At 42.7% G+C, this 12,160-nt stretch overlaps 2 protein-coding genes across 6 annotated transcripts in view; one reads left to right on the top strand and one right to left on the bottom strand.

Annotated features, from left to right (window-relative positions):
* LOC142112123 (uncharacterized) overlaps positions 1-12,120 on the bottom strand; it is a 128,289-nt gene extending 116,169 nt beyond the window's left edge. For all 3 annotated transcript variants that reach the window (XM_075193961.1, XM_075193960.1, XM_075193962.1), the window contains exons 1-3: positions 11,970-12,120; positions 789-928; positions 109-264 (exon numbers count right to left, since the gene is read on the bottom strand). In XM_075193961.1, the coding sequence (XP_075050062.1) occupies positions 109-177 (69 nt within the window). In that variant the 5' untranslated portion in view covers positions 178-264; positions 789-928; positions 11,970-12,120. The remainder of the gene's footprint in view (positions 1-108; positions 265-788; positions 929-11,969) is intronic.
* LOC142112121 (uncharacterized) overlaps positions 1-12,160 on the top strand; it is a 114,633-nt gene that overhangs the window by 81,300 nt on the left and 21,173 nt on the right. The gene's annotated exons all lie outside the window — the stretch shown is intronic.

Genomic DNA, 12,160 nt, shown 5'->3' with positions numbered 1-12,160 from the left:
AATGATGTCACTGTGACATTCCCAGAATCCCTCACCTCTCCAGTCATGTCCCTGTTTTATTTATAGCAGTAAGAATGGTGTCACTGTGACATTCCCAAAATCCCTCACCTCTCCAGTCAGCAGGTAGATGATCTCCAGGGTGAGATTTAATATCCTCTCACTCCTGTCCTTGTCCATCCTCAGGGAATCAGTGATTTACACAGATCGGGTTTCACCTTCAGTTGACCTAATAAAAGATTCTCTGGTTCCTCACAGCTCAACTGTCTAGGAATAAATATAATTATCACTATAAACATCACAGAGCAGACATGTAAGATATTAAAATGTTAAACACTGAGGGTCTCATGTAGAGTTGGATGTAAGTGCATTTTCTTTCCATAAAATACTTATTTCTGTACTTCTTATGCATAGAAAAAATGCGTAAAACTAAGTCCTTATGTAGAGTGACACATCTAACACTTACTCCCCTGTATGTGAGAGAGGTTGAACAGCGAAGGGGGGCAAGCTTAGGTCAAGTACAGTATGGGCATGTCACATCATGTGTGTAGCATGTAGAGCATACTTGCCAACTCTTCCGGAAAGTCCAGGAGACTCCCGGATTCTGGGTAGGTCTCCCGAACTCCCGGGAGAGTATGGCATCCTCCAGCATCACTAGGAAGTGGGCAGAATTAGAGAAACAATGCAGCGATTCTCAGGGAATCACAGCATTTGGCTCTAAATCTGGCATTACGTCACGGGACGGGGCCATAATGGCACAATTTGCATAGCCCCACCCCCAAAACGCTCACCTCCCCCAGGCAGCTCCCGGATGCCATCTTCAGAAAGTCGGCAAGTATAATGTAGAGGTAGAAACAGCAGATCAGCCAGTCTGGAGGCACATCTGTTGTGGGTGCTGGACCCTGCTGCACGATATGTTCTGATGACGGACCTTGTAGTGTGTTATAAAATAAATAATTTAGGACCTCCAGTGGGCGGGGCGTCTGAGACAACTACTGTTTAGAACAGCTCTGTGCTTGTACTGATAAACTGCACCATCCAACATTAGTCTCACAATGTTTCAACACTGCTGGGCGACTTCCTCAGGGAATAAGTCTCATTCGAGGACCTGAACTTCAGGAGTGAAAGCAGAACGACATAACAGCTTAAGTAGGGTTTGGAGTTCACTGGAGAAGGGGAGTTGCAGTCACAACCCCCCCCCCCCACCCCCATGACAGACATGTCAGAGCACCCAAAAAACAAGACACCAAAATAAAGTGTGTTAACTTTCCATAATGAATCAGGCCCAATGTGAATTAAGTAAAAAATTGAGTAAATAGTCTCCCGGACAAAGCCATTTGACAATGCAAGGGGTGCAAATTATGTGCAAAACAGAAAACCAAGTTGAATACGGTCTGTTATTTTATGTAGCACGAGATATCAACTTTAAATTTCAGTCTACAAATAAGCTATCAAGTATTTGAAAAAACAGCCAGTATTTTCCTTATGTGCAAAATAATAAACTAATTTGCACCCCTTGCATTATAACATGGTTTTGTCCACAAAAATTAGGTAAGAAAACCTACTCAATTTCTTGCCTAACTTTCTTAATAAAACAGGCCCATTGTGACTAACTTCAAAGATACTCAGAAAACGTACATCAGAGACTTTTGTCCATAATCTAAGTAGACTAACTCATGAACATTGCAGATACTTACGCTGAACATAACATCATTCTTATGTACTGTGGCTGCATCACCTGTATAAGGAGCTTGGCTGTTGTGTTATGTAACTGATCATATATATAAAACCTGAACACATTATAAAAGACCTTATATTGTTGTATACTCATTATTATAAATTGAAAATTTGGAATAACTGTGGTATAACTTTGTCACCCCAAAGGGCCACACAACCTGTTGGTTTCATCCACTTAGCACTGACCCGCAGATTATCTTGACAACAAAGCCACAAATAGGGCTCTATTTTCCAAAATGACCACTATACAAGTGTGTAAGACCCCCGGATAACTGAGACACACTAACCCTAGAAACGAGGTACAGGAGGTGTAATCGTAGCGCTCGGTACCATACTTTCAAAGAGACCTCAAAGCCTTCACCACCCTACTAACACGTCAAATACCGGATGTACACACCCAGATCCCCACCGAGGACCAAACCCTTCTCCCTATTTCAGCTCAGTGTGACCAGTGTAATAACTAGAGATGGGCGGGTCCGGTTCTCCGAGAACCGAACCCACCCGAACTTTGGGTATCCGAGTACCGAGCTGAGCAGCTCGGTACTCTCCCGCCCATTCCGAATCCAAATCGAGGCCGAACGTCATTGTGACGTCGTCGGATCTCGGGGCTCGGTTCTCGCGATACTTCAACTTTATAAATACACGCCTCCACAGCAATCCATCGCCATTTGACAGAGGGAGAGAGCAGGGTGTAGTCATAGGCTAATTAGAGCAGGGACAGAGAATACAATATTGTTCTTGCAATTGCTCTAACCAAAATCGCTAGTGCAGAGAGGAGGATAGAGGTTTATTATTTTTTCTTCATATTTGGCACTCCCCAGCGCTTTTGGGGTGTCCCCCATAATTGTGCATAAATATTTCTGGCTGTCAAAAGTCATACCTGTCAGCAGTATCTACTAAATAATTTTTAGCACTCCTCAGTGCTTTTGGGGTGTCCTCCCTAATTGTGCATTAATATTTCTGGCTGTCAAAAGTCATATCTGTCAGCAGTATCTACTAAATAATTTGTAGCACTCCTCAGTGCTTTTGGGGTGTCCTCCCTAATTGTGCATTAATATTTCTGGCTGTCAAAAGTCATATCTGTCAGCAGTATCTACTAAATATTTTGTAGCACTCCTCAGTGCTTTTGGGGTGTCCTCCCTAATTGTGCATTAATATTTCTGGCTGTCAAAAGTCATATCTGTCAGCAGTATCTACTAAATATTTTGTAGCACTCCTCAGTGCTTTTGGGGTGTCCTCCCTAATTGTGCATTAATATTTCTGGCTGTCAAAAGTCATTTCTGTCAGCAGTATCTACTAAATAATTTTTAGCACTCCTCAGTGCTTTTGGGGTGTCCTCCCTAATTGTGCATTAATATTTCTGGCTGTCAAAAGTCATATCTGTCAGCAGTATCTACTAAATAATTTTTAGCACTCCTCAGTGCTTTTGGGGTGTCCTCCCTAATTGTGCATTAATATTTCTGGCTGTCAAAAGTCATATCTGTCAGCAGTATCTACTAAATAATTTGTAGCACTCCTCAGTGCTTTTGGGGTGTCCTCCCTAATTGTGCATTAATATTTCTGGCTGTCAAAAGTCATTTCTGTCAGCAGTATCTACTAAATAATTTTTAGCACTCCTCAGTGCTTTTGGGGTGTCCTCCCTAATTGTGCATTAATATTTCTGGCTGTCAAAAGTCATATCTGTCAGCAGTATCTACTAAATAATTTTTAGCACTCCTCAGTGCTTTTGGGGTGTCCTCCCTAATTGTGCATTAATATTTCTGGCTGTCAAAAGTCATAACTGTCAGCAGAATCTACTAAATAATTTTTAGCACTCCCCAGTGGTTTGCGCTCAGAATGGATTCAAAGCAGTCCACATATGATCTGAATGAGCAACCAGGTTCTGTCACCAGTCCTGATGTTAGTGTTCCCAGTACGTCATCTGGCCAAGGCGATGTCAAACAACAGAGTGTTTTCAAATTAGTGGAAAAAAACAAAAACCAAAAAAAAAATTACTGTATTGAAGCGAAAAAGAAGTGTAACTGAGCAAAAGTTAAGTGACGATAAAAAAAAAATTGCAAGCATGCCATTCTACACACGCAGTGGCAAAGAGAGAATGAGGCTTTCACCTTTGGCTATTAGTGGCAGATCCCAAAAAGTTACCCAGCCTACAATTGGTGCACAACTACTGTTACGCGTCAAAGCCGAGCTGCAAGATAACAGTGAGGCATTACAGGAGAATATTTGCTCTGATTCACAAATGACAACAATCCCTGTGGAGAGTCCATTCAACAGTGGGATGTCTAATCGTGAGCATTCTGCTGATGTGTGCCTTAATAGCCCGAGTGTAGCCGGTGATACCCAAATTGAGGATGCCACTTTGGAATTAGAAGAGGATGAGGGGGAGATTTGTGTAGGCGACCAGGGCGCTAATGAGGATGTTGATGAGGATGAGGTTGTTTGTGTAAGTCCTGCACCAGTGGCAGCAGTTCTGGCACGTGACAAGAAAAAGGCCATTGTCATGCCTGGGCATAAAACAAAAAAATCCACTTCTTATGTGTGGAATTATTTCTACCCAAATCCAGACAACAATTGTATAGCCATTTGTAGTGTATGTGAAGCCACAGTCAGTCGAGGGAGGGACCTTAACCATCTTGGAACCTCGTCTATGTTACGCCATTTAACGAGAGTTCATGGCAAAGTGTTGGGAAAAGCTGAAAGTTCTTCCCAAAAGAATACAAGCACTCCCTTATCAGCTAAGACCCTCCGCTCACCGACATACCGACGGCTACAAAATACACCCACCACACCATCCTCATCAATATCCTCAGTAGCGCTCGGAGTTAACCCGGCATCCCACTTAAGGCTGGATGACTCCGGCACTATTATTGATTCCTCTGAAGAAAGCGTTAGTCCTGCTGCTGCTGTTGCTGCTGCTGGGGGTGAATCGTCATCCCAGAGGCAGGTTAATAAAATGAGCAGTCCTACATTTCAGCAATTAACTGTGAAACAATCATTTGCGAGGGGAAGCAAATATGATAGCAGTCACCCAGTCGCCAAGCGAATCACAGACGCCATGGCTGCAATGTTAGTGTTAGATCTGCGTCCAATCTCCACAATAAACGCAGCTGGTTTTTCACAGTTAATTGAGGTTTTGTGTCCGCGTTACAGAATTCCATCGCAACACCATTTCTCCCGTAAAGCTATTCCACAACTATACCAAAAAGTGTGTAAAAATGTAGAGATTGCGCTGAAAAATGCCATTCTGCCCACTGTTCACTTAACCACAGATATGTGGACAAGTGGAAGTGGCCAAACCAAAGACTATATGACTGTGACAGCCCACTGGGTTGGTCATTCACCTTCACCAGCAGGAACAGCAGCAGCATGTACACCACTACGTAACATTTGTCACAGGCAGGCCACTCTTTGTATCACCGGCTTCACTAACAGGCATACGGCTGACAATTTGTTACGCAAACTGAGAGATGTGATTGATGCATGGCTTATACCACTCGGACTCTCCCCAGGGTATGTCATTTCAGATAACGCCAACAATATAGTGCGAGCATTACAGCTGGGTGATTTCCAACATATTCCCTGTTTTGCTCACACCATCAACTTGGTGGTGCAGAGCTTCCTACGAAATAACCGTGAGGTGCAGGAGATGCTTTCGGTGGCCCGTAAAATTTCAGGCCATTTCAGGCATTCAGCCACAGCATGTAGGAGATTACAGCAGCTCCAAGAGCAGTTTAACTTGCCCTGCCACCAACTTAAGCAAGAGGTGGTAACTCGGTGGAATTCCACCCTGTACATGCTTCAGAGGATGGAGGAACAGCGCAAAGCCATCCAAGCATATTGCACAAGTCATGACATTGGGAAAGGAGGGGGGATGTATTTCACTCTTGCACAGTGGGGAATCCTTTCAGTGCTGTGCAAGGTGCTGAAACCATTTGAAGTTGTGACATGTGAGGTCAGTGCAGACTCTGCTAGTTTGAGCCAAGTCATTCCTTTAATTAGACTATTGGAAAAGCAGCTTGAGAAAATGAAGGAGGAGCTGAAAGCAAGCAATTCAGCAAAGTATGTTGGCCTTGTCGATCAAGTACTTAATTCGCTTCACAATGATCCTCGAGTTATTAAGATCTTGAACTCGGATCAGTACGTTTTGGCCACTGTGCTTGATCCAAGGTTTAAAACCTACATTGAGTCTTTACTTGTAAATGAGCGAGATGTGAACTTTTGCAAGGAGCTATTGCTCAGCAAGTTGGCCGCTGAACTGGGCCTCGGCTTGACGACGTGTCCTCCTTCACTTTCTCAAGCTGTTGCTCGTAAAAAATTAAATTTCCAAAAAAGAAGCAGGGAAGACACAGGGGGCAGACCAGAACAATTTAACATCTGGGCTGGTTTGAAGGATTTTTCAAAAAAATGTGTCACTTTGCCCATAACTCCATCCAATATGAGTATAAACATGCAAAGGATGGTGGAGGATTACTTTCAAGAGGTAGTTGATATGGAAATGTCAGACAGTCCCTTTCCTTACTGGGAAGAAAAGCAGGCCATTTGGAAACCCATGTACAAACTTGCTTTGCAATACCTAAGCTGCCCACCCTCCAGTGTGTACTCTGAACGAGTGTTCAGCACAGCAGGGAACTTAGTCAGTGATCGCCGTAGAAGGTTACTTCCCAAAAATGTGGAGAAAATGATGTTTATAAAAATGAACTACATCTTCCACGAGGAAGGCCTTCACCATCCAAGACATCCAACCACTGACTGTTCTCTAATGTCGGATTCAAGCGGCGATGAATTGATAGTCTGTGATGATGACGTACACACTGATGAGGGTGAGGATTAAGCTGAAGATGATGCCGATAACATCTTTTTAAAACTTTCTATGTAAGTGTAGGGTGCAATCTACCCCCAAAGAGGAAAGGGACTTGTGGCATTTCCATATCACATACCATCTTGAAAGGCTGCTGTTAGGGCAATTTATCCTTAAGGGTAGGGTGTCATAGACAGAGTGACCCTAAACTGGCTTTGTCCATTTTTCATAATATTGTACAGTCTATAATGGCTGAATTTTTGGGTATTTTATACAAGTGGAGGGGGGCCTAGAGAAACAGAAACCAAACTGGCCTTTTCCATGTCAATTAATATTGTACAGTCTATAATGGCTGAATTTTTTGGTATTTTATACAAGTGGAGGGGGGCCTAGAGAGACAGAGTGACCCCAAACTGTCTTTCTCCATGTCAATTAATATTGTACAGTCTATAATGGCTGAATTTTTTGGTATTTTATACAAGTGGAGGGGGGCCTTGAGAGACAGAAACCAAACTGGCTTTTTCCATTTCTTTACATATTTAACTATAAGTGTAGGGTGTAATATACATTCAAAGACGATGGCTGCATTGCCAATATGCATAGATGGAGAGGAAGACAATCTGTTTTGTGTGTAGAATAGGCCTACCAACGAAGAATTAAACTGTTTTTTTGGATGATTTATTACCTCAACAATTAGATTACTTGTCTCTAAAACAGTTGGAGCACTAAATTGGGTTAATTTAGGCCCAAAAACATGGATTTTCCCAAAAAATAGCAAAACAAAACCAAACAAAACCAAAACCAAAACACGCAATGGCGGTTTTGCAAAACCAAAACCAAAACCAAAACACGACGGTAATCCAGATCCAAAACCGAATCCAAAACCAAAACACGGGGGTCAGTGACCATCTCTAGTAATAACACATACCATGCCAGTCAGTGAGATATAACACTGCAGTGCCCCCATCACTGGACCTGTAGGGGTTGCACCAACCTAAACAAACAAAAAAATAAGATGATGAAACCATACACACACAATTACAGTATAGACCAGTGATGGGCAACAGGCGGCCCTCCGAGCCCTCACCTGTGTGAAGAGTTACGAACTTCCACTGGCATTAATCTAATCTAAGCACAAAAACTGTGTGGTGAGAGCCTAATAGAATTGGTTTGAATGGCCAAGCAGCTGCATGCAAGCCTCACCAATACCTCACCCAAGACCAATGCCAAACGTCGGATGTAAGGCACACCGACACTGAACTGTGGAGCAGTGGAAATGTGTTCTGGCGAGTGATGAAAACCGCTTCTCTGTCAGATGGGCGAAACTGGGTTTGACGGTTGCCGGGAGAACGTTACTTGCCTGACTGCATTATGCTAACTGTGAAGTTTGGGGGAGGAGGTATAATGGTATGGGGCTGTTTTTCAGGGTTTGGACTAGGCCCCTTATCTCCAGTGAAGGACAATCTTAATGCTTCAGCATACCAAGTCATTCTGGACAATGCTATGCTTCCAACTTTGTGGTGGCAGTTTGGGGAAAGCTATATGTTAGTGGCACTTGGTGAGGGAGGCGATAGTAGGGGGGATGTGGGGTAATGGGGGGGTGGAAGGAGGGGGATGGGCGCTAGTCTCCAGCACTAGACAACCTATGTGATAGTGGCACTTGGTGAGGGGTGGTTGGGTAGGAGGCGATAGTAGGGGGGATGTGGAAGAAGGGGGATGGGGGCTAGTCTCCAGCACTAGACAAGCTATGTGTTAGTGGCACTTGGTGAGGGGGTGGTTGGGTAGGAGGTGATAGTAGGGGGATGTGGGGTAATGGGGGTAGAAGGAGGGGGATGGGGGCTAGTCATGGTGTGTGACCCCATCTGTGGTGTATGGGGTGTAGCTGGTCTGGGTATTAAGTCTCTCACAGCTCTTCCATTATAATAACCAGTTCTGCTATTACTAACAGCCTTCTGCTGACTGCAACACAATGAGGATTATGTAGCAGCTGATGTGAGAGCTCAGCCGCATGTATGAAGCCCTGATGACCGGGAGGCTGCACATAAACATGGGGTAACTCTATGGGGGTAATTCCCGCTGTCTGATATATTATTATAGGGAGATATTACCTCAGCCTTTTACAGGGCCCGGAAACAGGCCAGATTAAGGGCCACGTTGGCCTGGAGCTGAGAATTATTTAGGGCCTATTGTTATCAGCACCACAGAGGGTGTGGTCAGCAGTATAGAGGGTCAGCAGTATAGAGGGTATGGGTAACGCCTTCCTCCAAACACCTCCATGTCCCTCTCCTCTTACCTTACATTATCTACAAGCCACCCTGGTTCGTGCAGCATTTAAGGAAAGTGAACAGTGACAAATACCTTCCAACTAATCTTCAAGTTCCTAGCTGAACAGGACAGTCCCCAAAAATTGGGACTGTGCAGATGGAATCAGGATAGTTGAAAGGTACAGCCATACTGTTTTACTACGCATGAACAACAACAAAACAGGAACCAAATATAAATGGTATCACTCAACATAAACAGAAGACTGAATATAAAAATGGTATCAATCAAATCAGTGAAGAGTAAATTATGTTAATCTAGACAGAAGACAACACATTGCATCTTCAAGGACAAATAACAAGGATGTATTGAGAGTAAGGCAAAGTTATGGCTTTATGCATAATAATTTGCGAGATAGCAGGTAGAGCGCTGGTACTGGATCCCAACCTCAGAAGAGTCAAATAACAAATTAGATTGGTCTAATCTGTAGGTCACAGGAATTGCCGAGTAGTCGTCAAAACAGGATCTTGAAGCAGTGATGTTTTATTAGCTCAAATAGTCCCGATAAGGACAGTTACACTCCAGTTTGTGGTACTAGTGATCTTTCCAGAAGTTACAGATGGTATGATACATTTCAATGTAACACAGGGCTCTTTAAATACAGTTTTGGGACACTAGCTGGGCAGGAGGTAATCCAGCCTCCTGCCCCTCTAACCAATCCAGGTGCTTCGTGCAGTCTGCACATAAATCAGCCCAAAGGGGTGTAACACCTTCTTACATTGCTGCTAGCGGCATCACTACTTCTGAGGTTTTCTATTCAATGTTTACCATCAGTATATAACCGTTCTATAATCTAACTCTGAGCAATTGAACTTGAAAGTCACATTCATCTGTGATCACTTGCATAGGGACTCTACCAGCAAGTCTAATTACCTCCTCCTGTCTTTCAGGCTCAACAGACATTTTGGTCATGGAGCGTTGAATGGGTCAACATTAGATTACCTGTCTCTAGACAAAAAACAGAAAAATACCCCTGATATGGCGCCAATGTAATACCAGTGAAGGTAAATGGGATAATGGGAAAAGACTGAATAATATCAATTTCCCAATAATGTATTGGACAGAAGACAAGCTGCTGCATAAACTAAGTGGCTGCGCCCACCAACATGCAGAAATAACAACAAAAAACGAATGCAGCGCTCAAATCTAACTGTCTCCCAATATGGGCTAATGAAGCATAAATGGCAGATCACGAGTGGTCAAATATATAAAATAGTATTTAATATCACAATAAAATCATACATATAATACCTATTGATGCTTGAGTGGTAGTTGTAGGGGGAAAGGTGTACAAAAACTATGTCACAGTGCACTGTGACATAGGATGATGTAACAATTCAAGGACTATAGAAAACCATATTGAATGGTACTAATGAGTCAAGATTGATAGAACCACAACGCTACTATGGAAATAATGGATAACAGCTGTATACCCTGTAGCCGATATTGTGGTCAAAAAATGTAATGAATTGAGCATTGCTCTATAATTTCCTCCCAGAAAAAAAGAATGCTGATTATTGCCGTAGTCAAGCATGTTCATTCCCTCTGATGAAGTTACGTTCCGTAATGAAACGCGTTAGGGGCATAGAGTCAACTACTTAGTTGGTCTCATCATATTTTGTACCGTATTGTGCTGTATTTATTATTTTTTATATGCTTCATTTGCCGGCTTCATTCCACTCATCATACACAGGAGTTGACATCACCGGATCAATCTGAAAGTGGACAAACATTTGTCTTCGTTGGAGTTCTACGTTTTCTCCATACCCCTCTCTCCGTTTGGAGTTTATTTTCACCATAGTTAGTTGTAGGTGAGGCGGTTACACACGTAGCTGTGAACCGCGGATTATACAAGTACCATCATTTGATGCAGTGCGTGAAGTTATTCGTGAGAGTATTCCGCTAAAAGCCTAAAAAGCTGCACTACTATTCATCCACGATTTCAGTCTGCATCATGAAGGAGTGGGACTCCAATTTATAACCATCGGACACACAGCGATGCTAAGGAGATGATTCTCTAATGGTATAAATTAACGGGTGTGTGGAACGACGCATCGTATTCACAATCAGAGACAGTGAGTACTATAACATATCTTACTCATTTATGTGTCTTTCTCCATCTATGGGGTATGAAGTGGAATACACTTTTCATGGTGAACTAATACTATAAAGCCAATTGGAAGCTGAGGTTTCAGATCATCTTTACTCCGTACGGAGCTATATATATGGCCATATAGATATTAATACTCATCGGAAGAAGCTTACCATTATATGTGGACTAATGACTACGGCAATAATTAGCATTCTTTTTTTCTGGGAGGAAATTATAGAGCAATGCTCAATTCATAACATTTTTTGACCACAATATCGGCTACAGGGTATACAGCTGTTATCCATTATTTCCATAGTAGCGTTGTGGTTCTATCAATCTTGACTCATTAGTACCATTCAATATGGTTTTCTATAGTCCTTGAATTGTTACATCATCCTATGTCACAGTGATAGTTTTTGTACACCTTTCCCCCTACAACTACCACTCAAGCATCAATAGGTATTATATGTATGATTTTATTGTGATATTAAATACTATTTTATATATTTGACCACTCGTGATCTGCTATTTATGCTTCATTAGCCCATATTGGGAGACAGATTTGAGCGCTGCATTCGTTTTTTGTTGTTATTTCTGACCTGTCTCTAGACAGTTTCAAAACCCAAACGTGACAAACTGTCTCAGAAGTCCATAAAAAACACATACCACTATGAAAGGATTAGCACATGTATAATGATACACAGAGGTGCACTGCACTCCTAATTAAAATAAATATCTAATAAATAGCGGCAAAACAAAGATAAGCGGCGATAAAGAGTTAAAAGGTGATCATAAGATCCAAAATAGACCTCCTTATGATTAATCAATGATATACATACACAGTGCTCATTTACTAGCTCACCCATAGTCAATGTTTAATCTTCACTAACATCCATCCAATGTGTATCTAGGCTCACTAACCTACTTACACTGTCCCATGGCAGAATATAACACAGAGCTGACACATGAAGTGTTATTTGCACACTGCCCTCACCTGCTCACAGCACAGGGCCCAGTTATTACCTGTCTCTGAGTAACCCCCCTCACTGCAGACACTGGGGGGAGCACTTAGTAGCTGCTGCCGGATGTAGTTGTTGTATATAGAGGACTGATGGCAGCTCTCCAGATTCTAAGATGGCGCCTGAGGGAGCCGGTGGCCACGCCCCCTCCGCAGCGTCACTGTTCTATATTGTCAGGTAGACTAAGGGAAAATG

This window comes from Mixophyes fleayi (assembly GCF_038048845.1).
Source record: "Mixophyes fleayi isolate aMixFle1 chromosome 12 unlocalized genomic scaffold, aMixFle1.hap1 SUPER_12_unloc_3, whole genome shotgun sequence".
Taxonomy (NCBI): Eukaryota; Metazoa; Chordata; class Amphibia; order Anura; family Limnodynastidae; genus Mixophyes; species Mixophyes fleayi.
Note: the sequence above shows the minus strand (reverse complement) of the source record. Positions and strands in the feature narration are given on the sequence as shown.